This window comes from Neolamprologus brichardi, chromosome 15, assembly GCF_056152115.1.
Source record: "Neolamprologus brichardi isolate AB-2024 chromosome 15, ASM5615211v1, whole genome shotgun sequence".
Lineage (NCBI taxonomy): Eukaryota > Metazoa > Chordata > Actinopteri > Cichliformes > Cichlidae > Neolamprologus > Neolamprologus brichardi.
In genome coordinates this window covers 17,178,990-17,194,026 of record NC_142118.1, presented here as the reverse complement: position 1 = coordinate 17,194,026, position 15,037 = coordinate 17,178,990, and the positions used below count along the sequence as shown (strand labels likewise).

The window sequence follows — 15,037 nt, the reverse complement described above, 5'->3', positions numbered from 1 at the left end:
GCAGGAGGAGTGAATGGGAGAAAGAGACTGGTTAGTGGACCGCGTTAGTTGTATCTGCAAAGTGGAAGAATGTTTTTCTGAACAGAATTTATACTGATTGTATTAAGCCACAGTAGTTTCTCATATAAACGATCAAAATATACATTAATGTTTTGACTGAAGCTGGGAAAATGTTTGAGTTTGGGTTTTTTTGTTTTTCTTTTTAATTTAAATATGAAATTATTTAATATTTGGCTTAAACGTTACGTTGGTTGGTCCAATAATATCCATGTATTCCTCCTACTCCTTCATTAATTGACCAAACAAACTTGGCATAGAAGTACTAATGAAGGTTCTCACCCATGTCCAATGACAACATCATATTACCTAGCAACCACCTACAATTGGTTTCTATGACCCATTTGTAGGTCACTTTAATTTCTACTACTATTTTGATGTATTTCCAAATACTTAAAAAATGTTTTTTAAAAAAGAGACAGTTTGTAAAATGTAAATAAAAATGAATTCATTGATTTGCAAACCTGATAATTTGTGGATTGGTGAACCTCTGCTCTTTTTTTTTTACCCAATCGTGTTACTGATCTGTCAGCAATTTAACTAATTAGTAACAAAATTTTCCTCCAGGTGTTTCTTTTTGGCTCCACTTACATTTCCAGCCTTTTGTTGGCCACTTCCCAACTTTTTTGAGGCCTGTTGCTGCCATAACATTCTCTCATCAAATGTTAAAATGTTTTATTTCAATATTTAGGATGTTTTCTACGGTCTATTGTGAATACAATTTGGGTTTGACAGAGCATCCCAACTTTTTCTTAACTAGGTTTTCAAAATATGCCGCTCGTTTACATTCTCACTTCTGCGTTATCTGTTGGGACCCTTTCATACATTCTTGAGGCAGACAATTACACTTGCTGGTTTTTTAGTGCTTATTATTTCGGTGGAGAGCGTCTCCACTCTCACCCTTGACAGGCTCTGCTGGACTTCGTCAGCAGAGGAGGAAGGATCAAATGGGTAAATTAACTCAAACTCCCAAAGGGGGCACACTTCAGGCTTTTAATGCTCAGAAGAGTGCTTTTATTGTTCCATACGTTGCTATGACACCAGTCACTGTGGCGCTCTCTGTGTGTGTGTGTGTGTGTGTGTGTGTGTGTGTGTGTGTGTGTGTGTGTGTGTGTGTGTGTGTGTGTGTGTGTGTGTGTCAGTGTGTTCTTTCATACGGGTGTTAGTTGCCATGGTTACTTTAGAAGTTCTAGTAAGGATACCTGAGAAGGTTGAAGGCTAGTGAACTCTTTCTTTTTCTTCTTCATTCCTTCCTTCTTTGCTTCCTTCCTTCATTCCTTCCTTCATTCCTTCCTTAATTGCTTAACCCTTGAAAAGCAGGACCATAAAATAATTGCCGGAAAAATTCTAGAAATTCGTAATGGGAATGTTGAAACTCCTGATGAAATTTATAAATAAACAAATAAATACATAAATATAAATGTGCATATATGAATTTTAGTTTCTATCATATTTGCTACATCAGCCATTTTTTAAATGTAATTTATTTCCTAAAATGTATTGTGCAATTTATTTAAGATTTTTTGGGGAAAATAGTCCTGATGATGTAGAAGTCTCAAAAACTCTTAATAACTAAGTGATACACTTAGCTTTAAAGGGTTAGCAATCATCAGTTTAGTACTTTGATTACTTTAACCTTCTAAGACCCAAACTCTTCCACGGCATGCATTTTTAATTTCTCTTTGATATTTGGGCCGATTGGGACCCGATGAATGTAAAAACAAAGAATTACCAGATTTCTTTTTTTTTTACCTAATTTTTGTTTCTAAGAAAAATGAGAGCCACATGTGAGGATATTCGTTTAAAATTTCAATAGAACAGTAGCAGTATGATGTCCTCGTAAGTGGATATCAGGCCCTTGTAGAGCAAAATTGAGTATTTTGGTCTAAATTACCCAAAACGTGATGTCCACATATGTGGACGCCAGGTCCTAGGAGGTTAATTATTCACGTTTTTTTAATTTTGTAATTAGTTTATTTACTGTATTATATATCGTTTTTTCTCCCTCTTTCTCTCATTCACTAGTTTTCTTTACCCTTATTTTCTCGTTTCTCTCATATCCTTTTTTCTTTCACTATTCTCTGTTGTCTTCTGTACTTTTTTGTATTCCCATCTTTTTATTCAATTTTATTTCTATTGATTTTTGTTTTTTAAACTCAGGTGATTGTTCAGCAGTTTCATCACTTAATTTTAAACCTTAATAAGGGTTGAAACCCCCAGATTGTTATTTGTTAATATCAAATGAAGGAGTTCAAAGAGATTTTTTATCTTTTTTTTTTTACATTGATGTGGTTGTGTCCTTTCAGGGTGAAGAAGCTGAAGGAAACTCTGGTGACGATGCAGCAGTTGGATAAAAACATGAGTAACCTCCGCTCATGGCTTTCTCGCATCGAGGCCGAGCTGTCGAGACCCATCACCTACAGCGTCTGTCACGAACAGGAGATCCAAAGGAGGCTGGCAGAGCAGCAGGTGGACTTATGCACCTTCACAACACATTATGACATTATTATTATTATTATTAATGTCAAATGAGCAATTTTGCATCACATGATTGTTATTGCAGCACATCATCTCCTTTTTAATTTTTTCCCTTTTTTTGTAAACGCCTTTTCTCTCTTTTTTGTTTGTTTTAAAGGTTCTTTTTCACTCCTTGCAACTCTTTGTCTGTTTATGATTAATAATTCATATCTGTCCTTTGTTTAATTTGGGGAGAGGTGGTCACATGCAGTGCGTCACTGTCCTCTGTCTGTGGACTGATGTTTAATAAATGAGGTTTGTAGCACAGTATGGACCGATGTGATACCTGTCCTTATGTCTGTCCAGGAGCTGCAGAGGGACATTGAGAAGCACACGGAGGGCGTGGCATCTGTGCTCAGTCTGTGCGATGTGTTGCTGCGGGATGAAGATGCTACCGGTGGCACTGAGGCGGAGAGCGACTCCCTGCAGGAGACAAGCCGCAGCCTGGACCAGCGCTGGAGGACCATCTGTGCTATGGCTCTGAATCGAAAGCTCAGGTACTGTAGGAGCTAAATAACATACTGATGTTTAAACTTCTATGTCTGTTACTGTAATTTTCTGTACTGTCACAAATATAATAAATGAAATATGACAAAATATTAAACAAACTGGACCCAAATGTCGATTTGAAGCTCGTGATTTTTATCACGGGGTCTTCTTTATGTTACTGTTCAGCTGATGTCATGACACAGATTCTTTTCTAAATAATAATGCATGTTGATTAAACGTTTTAGGTTAGTGCTTTAGACGTACGCAGAGTCTGAACATTACAGAAACAAATATTCCATCATGATGTCTGCTCGCAGGATTGAGGAGACGTGGACACTCTGGTGTAAGTTTCTCAATGACTACTCCCGATTTGAGGATTGGCTCAAGATGGCTGAGCGAACCGCTGCCAACCCCAACTCAGCTGATGTCCTTTTTACTGTCGCCAAAGAGGAGCTCAAGAAGTTTGAGGTCAGTTGTTGTGAGGTTAGCATGATGAAGATTTGTTTCTGTTTGATCATCAGTAATCTTTATCAGTTTGAAGTCGGAAGTTGCAACTCAAGGGATGAACCAGTGTTGTGTCTATGCATAACAAAGTACCAATTTTAAATTGTATCTTTATCCAAAAAGCTATTATTAAGGAAGGTAGACAAGGAAAAAAGGCTCAGCTATGCCAAATGACACAAGAACCGGAGTGGAAAACGGTGGCAACGCATTTGATGGAGTGATGAATCCAAATTTTAAATGTATCAGTTCAAATCGTCGTGAGTATGAGCTGCCAATGCAGTAAAAGTAGACTTGAATAGAACACATAATAGAACCCTATCAGTCATAGATTGTCCTTGAGACACTGCAAGAATAGTTCAGGCTATATAAAGGTGGCCATCCCAAATATTGAATTTCAAGGTCATTAGAAGAATATTAACTCTGTCTTTGCTCTATATATTGTATTTCCATTGATGTTTGCACGTGTTTCAATAGATCACTGAACCTGTTTTTCATTTTCTTAGAAAAATATATAATAAAGAAATCGAGGATGTTTCAATTCTTCACACTAAGGAAATAAGACACTGAATTGTCCATGCTTCCTCTCTCTTCTTCAGGGTTTTCAAAGGCAGGTTCATGAGCGACTGACCCAGCTGGAGCTGGTCAACAATCAGTACCGCCGGCTGGCCAGGGAAAACCGCACCGACCGAGCCAGCCAGCTCAAAGCAATGGTCCATGAAGGCAACCGGCGGTGGGATACACTGCACCGAAGAGTGGCCGCCATCCTCCGCAGGCTCAAGGTACAGAAACCTTTATTTTTGAAATCTCATTTTAGATTTGTTTTCAATTTATTTTAATTTCAGTCAGTTTTCAGAGTACATTGAGTACATTGTCAGTTTTAGTTTAATTTTTGGTCCTAATATGGAGCTGGTATTTGTCAGATTCACATAAAGGCCACTGACTCATTGAGTGTATTTTTGCTTTATTCTAATTTCAAAATCACAACATGATGCACGCAAGCAATGTTACTTTCTTTGTTTCACATTTAATTAATAGGCAAATTAGTTTGTGTGTTCTTACTGAAATTATAGTAACGCAACTGCTCAGTTGCAGCATTGTTCAGAACAGTTTGAAATAATAATTGTGTAATCGGTAAAGCTGTAAAAAGGCCCCCTGCTAATGTGTTGATCTATGAAACGGGCTGTCTTAAATGTCATAAATACATTTAAATCTGACGCCATGTGATTTCTACTCGTTTTAAAAGTCAAATGTTTCCAGTTGTTTTTATAAAAGCTGAAATTGTCTTGTGTTGCACATTTTACTGTAAATCTCCGGCTTATTATTTTAAATTGACAAGTTGGCATTAATGTCAAGCTTTCACTAGAGGATGTAATGAACTGCTTTGCTTTCTTCTCTCACAGTATTTCACCAGTCAGAGGGAGGAATTTGAAGGGACCAGGGAAAGTTTGCTGGTGTGGCTGACCAACCTCGATCTGCAGCTCACCAACGTTGAGCACTTTTCAGAGAGCGATGTCCATCAGAAGATACAGCAGCTCAATGTGAGGCACAGCTCATGTACTGTACACACACAAAACCATGTCTCCTAGTGATTATAAGAATTGCATGTTAAGATGCTTAAGGTCTTGGCTTTAGCTATGGCAATATTTTGGAAAGAATTATTTGTTGAATGCTTTTACAGATATTATCAGAAGCTGTGTTTTGTTTCTTTGGGTTTAAAGGCTCAATCTCTGTCCACCCATTCATCCCTTCCTCTTCCTGCAGAGTTTCCAGAAGGAGATCACCCTGAACACTGAGCGCATTGATGGACTGATTGTGTTTGGAGAGGGCCTAATCCAAAAGAGCTCACCGCAGGATGCGGCGAAGATAGAGGAGGAGCTGGAGGAACTGCACTCCTACTGCCAGGAAGTTTTCAGGAGACTGGTCCGCTTCCATCAGCGCCTCAGCCAACCCCCTGTAAGCCTAGGCGCACACATTTGTCAGATTCCAGTCTAATTCATGCAGATATAACAAAATGTCTAACATATTATAAATAAGAAAATATCCCTTATCGTTTTATAGATTTTCCTTTTTATGACTTTTATACATGCATGCAGTTTTTTTCCATGTTTTTAAACCTATTTTAAATATCCAGCACAATATTTTCCAGATATGTTCGTAGTTTTTGGCACCGATCCATACACTCGTGTTTATTGCTTGATTCTATGCAATTTTTTCAAGTTATGCATAACATGTGAGAGTCAGTTCTAAAACTAACAAGGACTTGGTGTGTGTTACCAGTGTAAGGACAGGTATGTGTCATTCACACTTGGCTTGGTTTCTCTGTCCTAGATCACAGAAGAACCACAGATCCCCTCTACCACCTTTTCCCTGGAATCAAGCTTGGAGCTGATTGGCCGACCGTGGCTTGGGCGTAGCTTTGGAAGCCTTCCAGCCACACCCACTCTCCTGCTGTCCTCACCCCTGGTGCGTTCAGGGCGGGAGACACCGGATTCACTGGCTTTGGAGTGGGACCACACCGTAGACGTAGGAGGGTCATCATCACATGAGGATGATGAGGAAGAGGAAGAGAACGAGGAAGAGGGAGCTTACTTCAGTGCGCTGTCAGGTATCTTTAAAGTCTGCCTCCAAGGGTGTCAAACATAAGGCCCAGGGGGCAGAATTGGCCCACCACAGGCTCCAATATTGGCCACTGGGAGGCAGCTGCTCTGATCACAGATAAAGACAATCCCATTTATACCAAAGCACCAAAATAAATAAGTAGTAGATAAATAACAGTGTTACAGTGTTATTTCTAACAATTTAACCTCAAAGAGTTGTGCTGACAGACTTCCTGGGTCAGCCAGACCTGTAAAATAAAAGTTAAAAAGGGAGTTAATAAGAGGTACAAAACATACAACTAACAAGTAACTCCTGCTGTCATTCTGCATAATCACAAAGAGCCAAATCAAGTTCTAGAGACTGAGAGCAACTCAGCATTTAACTTGCATCGTTTTTGTGATGAGTCACTGTGTGAAACTTGCTTGACTAACTGCCAATGAAGTCAAAGACGAAAGCCCAGCGCACATTTTTTAAAAACAGGGAAAATCTGCAGATGTCCTGAATAAATTAGAGAGGATAAATATGTACTTTTCTGCCTTGACAGTTCAAACTCGGTAGTTTAGGCTGTGAGTTAAAAATCAGTAATCAGTATTATTATAAAAATGTCAGGTTGCTGAGATGTAAAGTTTTCAAAAATCCTTTGTTTGGTTGTTTAGTTTTCACACCAGCTGAAAATAAATGTTATTCACTACCAAAAAACAACTAACTCATAAGCCACAGCTCAGTCATAAGCACGGAGACAAACGATCCACAGCATCATCCATCGGAGCCCTAAAAAACAGACCAATGTTCAATGTTGCAAAAAAGGAGGCAAGCAGACAAAGAAAGAAATCCAAAAGACTAAAAGACTTGGACTAGTTTGAGCCTTTTCCTCTCATTTTTCAGTTTTTAGTTTCTTGGATTCTGGAAGAAAGGATGTCTTATTTTAAAGAGATTTCTAGTCTGACCCCTCTCTCCTCGCAGAGGTGGAGTTGACTGAGACCCAGGAGGAATTTATCGAAGCCTCAGAGGCCCCGCTCGCCTCGTCACTGGGTAGGCTCAAGAGCATCTTCAGCACTCACAGCTCTGCTCTTCATGGTGAAATATTTCCAGAGAATAGCTTCCTGCTGCTCATGTATCACTTGGCATCTAATTGCTTGTTGTGCTGTCTCTTCCACTTGGATACTTTACTGGTTTAAGGAAAAAACACCTTCAGTGTCCTTTTTTTTGTATATTTGTAATATAAATGCCCAAAGTCTCTACACTTCAAAGTCCTGGTCTGCTTATGATTGATTTATTTGAGGTCTTAATATTTTTTTTGCACTTTCAATGGGTTTATTTTTTTCTTCAGGAGATTTTGTCTTCCCTTTTTCTCTTTTACATCTTACTTTCAACAGTCCAAACTTTGTTGTGTTAATTTCAGCCTCTTTCATTTCATCCTTTCATCCTCTTCCAACATCCTCTTTTATCTTTGTCTTTTTTTTATATTGCAATTCTCCAACACACTCACATTTGCCCACCTCACTGTCCTCCACTAGTTTCTAGAACTTTACAGTGCATGTAACACCAGGAGGTAGGAAAATGTTGTGCTGTGTCATCCATAACATTATTGTTATTTATCCATTTCCTTTGAAACACCAGTCTAAGCAGGTGTTTTCCAGTTGTGGCCTTGCCTACTTGGCTCTTTGTGCTGTAATCCCTCTTTTTACCGCTCAAACATATGAAATGAGCACTGAGTAAACACCACCATGCAGATCTTTGATTTGTTGTTTGCAGGGTTATTGGTTTGTTTTTGCTCGAGTTGTGTTCCAGATGTACTTAATTTAGTAGAACTGAATGCATCTGATTCACTGTAGTTGAACCTCGAATGTTTGCTCGATCACACCAGACACATCAGCTAAAGAGACAGTAGTAAATGCCAGATGCAGATCTTACAGTGAATCAATCCAAAAACTCCCACAAAGGAAAGTTAAGACCAAATGGTTTCTTAGCAGAAAGCTGGTGTCCTGCAGTTAAAAGGAGGCCTAATGCTTATTTCCAGCTCCCTTTTTTTTAATTCTGCAGTTCCATTAAAACAGCATGTTTCCACTTTTTTTATTCCAAAGAGAAGTCTGAGAGACCTGAGCATTTTTGTATGTGCATATTTGCAAATGAGCATCTAAAACTGTGAACATCCAACACTGAAAAATATGTCAAAATATGTAAAAGAATAATATTATAATAATATTTAGAATACAGTCTAAATGTAACATTACTGGAAAATACTGACAAAGACTCATTTTTTATTCTTTTTGCGTCTCAGCATCAAGCAGGTCTGTGGCTATACAAGACTCTCCGAGATGGCGGGCACTGGGAGACAGAGAAACTGAGTCTGACACAGAGGGACACACTGAGGGCACACCCACTCTGACCAGTACCCCTCTAAAGCCGGGATATGTACGCTTCAAAAACTTCTCTCTAGTAGTTAAACTAACAATAGCTCACTCTTGCGAATGCATTTGAGACAACATATGCAGACCATGTCCTCCTCCAGATGTAATAACTTAAAGTGTGTTTGTTTTGTTTCCAGCTGAGTCTCATGTCTGAGTGCAGCAGGAGCATAGAGAGCATCAACAGAGTGTCGCTGATCCTGGATGACGTGGAGCAGCCGGAGGAGTTCGGTCTCACGGGACTGAGTGCCTCAGACAAACAGTCAGGTGAGCCTCAAAGATGCTGAACGCTTTGCAAAAATCAGCAACATCAGGTAAACTATAAACTGTATGTAAATGATGGACATAGTAGGCCATAGTAACCGTGACATCACACTGTTTTTAAAAAACAGGTTTGCGTTTTTGTTTGTTTTTTTTAAACGGGAATAATATTATTAGCACTCTTTGATGGCTGAGGGCTCATTCTGGGCTGTGCTAACTACATATTGTTGTACCATCCCGGAGGATTTAAGCTACCTGTGTAACCTGTGTAGGGTCCAGGTATCACTTCATGTTACCGGTTGTGCAAAACTAGTGAAAAAACAGTCAGAAAAGTTGAGGAAGGAAAAATGTCAGTGGCTTCCACCTGTAAAACCACTCCTGTTTTTGAAGGTTGCCTCACTGTTGCCCCTTCAGTGCAACTGAGGGTAATTTCATTAACACCGAAGCAGCGGAAACTGATCAGTATCTCAGAAGTTTAATTGACTTGATACTATTTTCTTATTAAAAAGGGTTACTCTAATTTTTTTGAGCAGTGTGTTTACTACCATTTCTTAAGTGAGTCAGCAGTATCTTGTGGTCTCATTTCTTGTCGCTTTAATACTTGCTGTGTATTTTTCTGCTTCTAGTCACTTGAAGTTGCCAAATATCACTAAAGTTTAGTGATATTTGGCAACTTCAAGTGACTAGAAGCAGAAAGCCACAGAGCGTTTAGTGACTAAACGCTCTGTGGTGTCGGGTCATCACTTCATTGTCAATCACTTTCTGTGTAGACGCAGCATCAGTAAGCAATTGGACTAGAGCCACGCCCTATATTGTATGCTGCTTCTTTTGCTATTTTATCCAGAGGTGTCCATAATTTATAAATAAGCTTGGTACTGTCTTCAGTAAGACCAAAATAGTGACATCATAAACCAAACACAGACGCATTAGCGCATACATCAAGTGAGCAGAAGGTTCATTTTCTCATGGAATACTATCTCTTCATTTTGAAACTGGATAGGTTGCCCCCTACTGGCCATTAGAAATAGTACTTCTTTTGCACTTCCACATCAGCTTTCCTTTTCAGCTACATCGATCTTTTTTATAAAGTCTCTAACTTGAAGAAATGCCTGAAAGTAGTTTAAAAAGAGAGGGAGGGGTTGGACAAGAGTCACTGTGTGGTGTTTAGTGCTTTAATATCAGTGCATGAACATTAGCTTAGACTGCAGAGCTTGATGAATAAAAATTGGCAGGAAACAATTATAAACATTGCAGCAGTTTAGCCAGTGAAAGCTTTTTAAACCCAGACGTGCATCCAGAAATAAGCAATGCAAGTTTGGCCTCTGTTTCCTCTGTTAACTGGCCCCTTTGCTGCTGTTTATTTCTGTGAGCTTGAGCATCTTCAGCATATGTTTACATTCAAAGATGTTCGTGTACTCCTAGGTGTGATTGAACGCTGGGAGTTGCTCAAGGCACGGTCCAGATGCAGTGAGCGTGACGTCTCTGAGGAGCCTCAGCAGCTCAGGTGTGATCTCGACAACATTACTTCCTGGTTAAAAAATGTGATCCCGGAGCTGGACCGCCTTCAGGAGTCTGACCCAGCGGCCTGTATTGAGGAGATGGAGGCCAGAGCTAAAGAACTAAAGGTAAGATTTAATACTAAACATAAAAAAGGGATGAGGAATTTGTTTTGATCATTAAAAAAAGCAAAAATAAAAAAATGGATGATTGCTTCTTTCTTTTTTTTTTGCAGGAGATGCAGAAAGTGTTTACTCACTACAAGTCTATCATGCTGTCAGTCAACCTGCGAAGTGAGGAAGCTCCAGAAGCACAGGAGAAACTGACGAGTATGAACAGAGACTGGAGCAGAGCATGTACTGGCCTCCAGCAGTGGGACCTCAGCCTGAGGAAGAAGCTCATGCAGTGCCAGGTAAGAGGAAATACCACAACAGACTATTAAAAAAACTCGAGACTTGTTTTAAGACTTGAAAAATATTTTATTCACATCTTAAAACCTTTCTAAACTTAAGGATAACAGCAGTATTAACACTTTGATGAATGTTCACTGTTCAAACAAGCTTTCACAAGTAAAGTAACTGATTTTTGTGAAGTTGCAGAATCTTTGACAAGTGACAATAAAAAAGTGACAAAACTATTTTCAACTTGAATTATATTGATAACATTATTATTTCCCAATTTTACTAAATAATACTTAATTAAGATTGTTGTTATTGTGAATTATGCAGTGATAATTGTGTAATGACCTTCATGCAAATGCTGGTGCAAATAAAGTCACTAAAGGCCACTTCATTAATTACAGCTTGTTAGCACTGGGTTGGACCCTCTTTTGCCTCCAGAACCACCCTGATTCATCATGACATAAATTCATCAAGGTGCTGGAAACATTCCTCAGAGGTTTTGCTCCATATTGACATGATGGCTTCACACATTTGCTGTAGATTTGTCAGCTTCACATCCTAAAGGTGCTCTCTTAGATTGAAATCTGGTGACTGTGGAGGTCAGTTTTGTACAGTAAACTCATTGACATGTTCACAAAAGCAGACTGAGATAATCTGAGCTTTGTGGCATGCTGGTTTATTGCTGAAAGCATAAATAAGTGAACATGGTCAGCAACAAAACTGAGGTTTCAAGACTCAAGAAACCAGCCTGTCTGGTACCGACAACCATGCAACAAACATCACCATTCTTCCCCTTTCTGATGCTCTCTTTGAAATTTAGCAGGTCGTCTTGCTGCCATGTGATTGGCTCATTAGATTCTTGCGTTAACAATCAGTTGTACCTAATATAGTGGCTGGTGAGGTCTGAATGGACGTGTACGTAAACTGCAATTTGAGAAGTCGGTGCATGTAAAGCATACAATGTGCAAAGTATTAACCTCCTAGAACTTGGTGTCCACATATGTGGACATCACATTTTGGGTTGTTTAGACCAAAATACTCAATTTTGCTCTACAAGGGCCTGATATCCACTTACGAGGACATTATACTGCTACTGTTCTATCTACTGCTGTTATTTTTCTTAAAAACAAAAATGAGGTAAACAAAAATCTCAAATAATTCTTTGTTTTTACATTTATCAGGCCCCAAACAGCCCAAATATCAAAGAGAAATTAAAAATGCATGCCGTGGAAGAGTTTGGGTGTTAGGAGGTTAAAGAGGAAAAATATTTTTGAAAAGCAGATGGCAAAAATGTTTTTTTCCTACCATAATTTGGAAGGGAAAAAAATCTAGTTGATGTAAGTAGAAATTAAAATGTCAAAAATGACATTTTAATTGGTCTCAGCTGAACCGCTCCACTGTAACAAATGACCTTTAACTTTTTCCCATACAGGACTTTCATGAAAGCCTCCACTCTCTGCTGCTGTGGCTCGCTCACGCAGAGAGCAGACGCTACGCAGTGGACATCGGCCACCCAGACACGACTCTCACAGCGCTGCAACAGCACAGCAACACCCTCACTGTAAGCAGAGAGGCACGTTTGGTTAACCAACAAATTGAAAAAAAGTACATGTCCTCACAGATCTGCTGTGAGGACATGTTCAGCAATATCTTTACACTGAGCATGTGAAGTCAAAAAGTTTTATCCAGTCATTTATTCAGCTTGACGCTAGAAGTAGTTACTATTTTTGTTGTTTGTGGTCTGCAGGTTCTGCAAAAGGAGCTGCAGGACAGGCAGACTCATCAGGCATCCCTTCAGACTCTGTGGTCTCAGCTCCAGCCTGAAGACGGCACAGAGGAGAGCAACGAGGCCCGGGAGAAACTCCACGTGACGGGGAGCAAGCTGAAGCTGCTCCTGAAGCAGGTGGATGGCGACCTCAGCAACCTGCGGCAACGTCTGGTAAAAGCTCAAAATATTTTCTTTCTGCACATCCAAGAGCTGTCATGAATGGTTTTTTTACAGCATATTAATGTAAACATTTTATTTACCTCAGGACTGTGAATCTGCTACAGCTGCCCAGTGTCAAAGTGTTTCTCAGGAGGCTGCAAATTCAAAGAAAGGCTCCTCCACTCAAAGGTAAGTAGCAGTGCGGATAACGTTGTTTGCATTTCATGTCTTCTTGCACTAAACATGATGTGTTTTGCAGAGAGAAGCGGGAATCGTCTCCCCCTCGATCCTTCTTCTACCGGGCCCTGCGTGCCGCCTTCCCTCTTCAGCTCCTGCTGCTGCTCCTCCTGCTCCTGCCCTGCCTGATTCCAGTGTCGGAAAGTGACTCCAGCTGCATCCTTACCAATAACTTCGCCCGGTCCTTCTACCCCATGTTGCATTACACCAACGGCCCACCGCCCACTTGATTGTAATATTCATGCGATAAAAGAAACTTTCTAAAGGAAACGGATGAACGTATGTCACCATGCTGTCATGTTCAGTTTCCCAAAGTCTGAAAACTGTAAAGATTTGCCAGCAGCTCTTTTGTCTTTCCATCAAGAAAAAACTCACCATGCCAAAAAAAAAAAACAGGTTTTAACATCATTCAGGAAGTCAATCACTTCTCCACTCGGAGACCACCGACCATCCTCTAACACGAGGATTATCATCAGATGAGGGACGAGTCACCAAATCTATTTCTAGTGAGGTACAGTAATTATCATATTAATCAGGTAAGAACACATAAATCACAGCATTAAAAAAAAAAGAAAAGCTACGTATTATGAATAATGATTAAATCGACAGATGACGAAGCCACAGTGGATTTTCAAACTCGGTCTGAAAAGTGAAGCAAGTGCACAAGTGCCTTAAACCTGAATCCTTTTTAATGATGGCAAAAAATAGTCAGGTTATATAGAAGTGCATGAGAAAACGACCCTACGTCTTATTGAGTGGCGATCTCAGTAAACACTTTTCTGAGTTTCATTTGTTAGTCTTTTTTAATAGAGCATGATGCTCATTTTGTACAGAAAGGCCCAACTAAAGTACAGATTAGGGCAGTGTCACTGACAAGTGGCTACCATATGACGATTCATCATCCTCCACTTCAAAACACCAAGAAAAAGTAAGCAATAAGGTGGCTACAGCCATCATTTACATACAGTTTGATTTTTCACCAGCTAAACTGTTTTTGTTTGTTTTTTAATCCAGCCAGACACTGAACTTTTGTGTTTTTGAGATTTGCATGTTTATATTTCATTTACTTCATGAACTCTTCACATTTCATTTAATGTTTTCCTGCCTGCTCGACTGAACTCTGCAGAGCAGCGCTGATTAAATTTGAATGTATTTGATAAAAAGCCAGCTGAAAGAAAAAACACATTCTTGTATACTGAGGGGGTTTTTTTTAGATGTGATTTGGTCTTGACTAGATTGTGAGTGGACATTTCCACACCTCCTCTTGCGCTGTTGAAACACTGTAGATTCAGCATGATGTTTATGTACAGAATGCAATAATATAATGCTTATTTATAACTTGAAAAGGTGGATTTATAATCATTTTTTTGTTCTTCTAGTAAATGTTGACTGGTTTAAACAGACTATCTTATCCTTTATTTTATTTTATTTTTTTGAGGTATCCACGCTACCAAACAGGCGAAATGCCAAACCTTGGCTAGAAACACTACAGAAAAACTACACAAGTTTTTTTTTTTTAAAAAAGGTGGTATTTAGAATACAGTTACTTTGTTGAAATAAATGGATTACACGGCGGTATTTTCCTGTTTCATATTGTCGCGTCAGGACTGTTTGGGTTTTGTTTTACAGCTATGTTCTGTTGTTCCAGGTGGCAGCGTTACAGTTGCCATGGTTACAGGGTGATGCTCTCTCTGCGTGTTTCCTGGGTGAGAGAGCGCCTTTTTGTTGTTGTGCTAAGCCAATAAGCAGAACGCTACAGGTATAGCTCTAAAGAATGTAGCCTCATAGGCAGTGTAGTCCGTGCTGCTGGGAGAATGGACTGCCATACCCCTTATGTGTCTGTGAGCGCGAGGAGGGAGAAAAGGAAAAGTACGAGTTGTCATCGAGCAGAAACGGGAGCTGGAAGCATGTAAATATAATAATAACCACTGCAGCCAAGAAGAGAGCCTGACGAACCCAGTTGTAAGTAAGCTATTAAGACTCGACTGTACACTGTGTTCGTGGTTTCCTCCGAAACAATAAGTTCCGTTGCAGCAGCCTTTCAACGCCTCTCTCTGTCTCTCGCAAGCAAAGTTGACCCACACAACAAAGTAAAGCTATTTTTTGGCTACGAGCCCGACACGGAACCTGCCGTATTAGTC

At 39.6% G+C, this 15,037-nt stretch overlaps 1 protein-coding gene across 2 annotated transcripts in view; it reads left to right on the top strand.

Annotated features, from left to right (window-relative positions):
• Positions 1–14,465, top strand: part of syne2a (spectrin repeat containing, nuclear envelope 2a) — an 83,585-nt gene extending 69,120 nt beyond the window's left edge. For both annotated transcript variants that reach the window (XM_087851928.1, XM_035908453.2), the window contains 16 exons: positions 2,364–2,526; positions 2,881–3,071; positions 3,381–3,531; positions 4,164–4,346; positions 4,968–5,105; positions 5,329–5,520; positions 5,896–6,172; positions 7,129–7,197; positions 8,447–8,580; positions 8,714–8,840; positions 10,257–10,459; positions 10,567–10,743; positions 12,165–12,293; positions 12,480–12,671; positions 12,766–12,848; positions 12,919–14,465. In XM_087851928.1, the coding sequence (XP_087708054.1) occupies positions 2,364–2,526; positions 2,881–3,071; positions 3,381–3,531; positions 4,164–4,346; positions 4,968–5,105; positions 5,329–5,520; positions 5,896–6,172; positions 7,129–7,197; positions 8,447–8,580; positions 8,714–8,840; positions 10,257–10,459; positions 10,567–10,743; positions 12,165–12,293; positions 12,480–12,671; positions 12,766–12,848; positions 12,919–13,126 (2,617 nt within the window). In that variant the 3' untranslated portion in view covers positions 13,127–14,465. The remainder of the gene's footprint in view (positions 1–2,363; positions 2,527–2,880; positions 3,072–3,380; positions 3,532–4,163; positions 4,347–4,967; positions 5,106–5,328; positions 5,521–5,895; positions 6,173–7,128; positions 7,198–8,446; positions 8,581–8,713; positions 8,841–10,256; positions 10,460–10,566; positions 10,744–12,164; positions 12,294–12,479; positions 12,672–12,765; positions 12,849–12,918) is intronic.
• Positions 14,466–15,037: the final 572 nt, after the last annotated feature.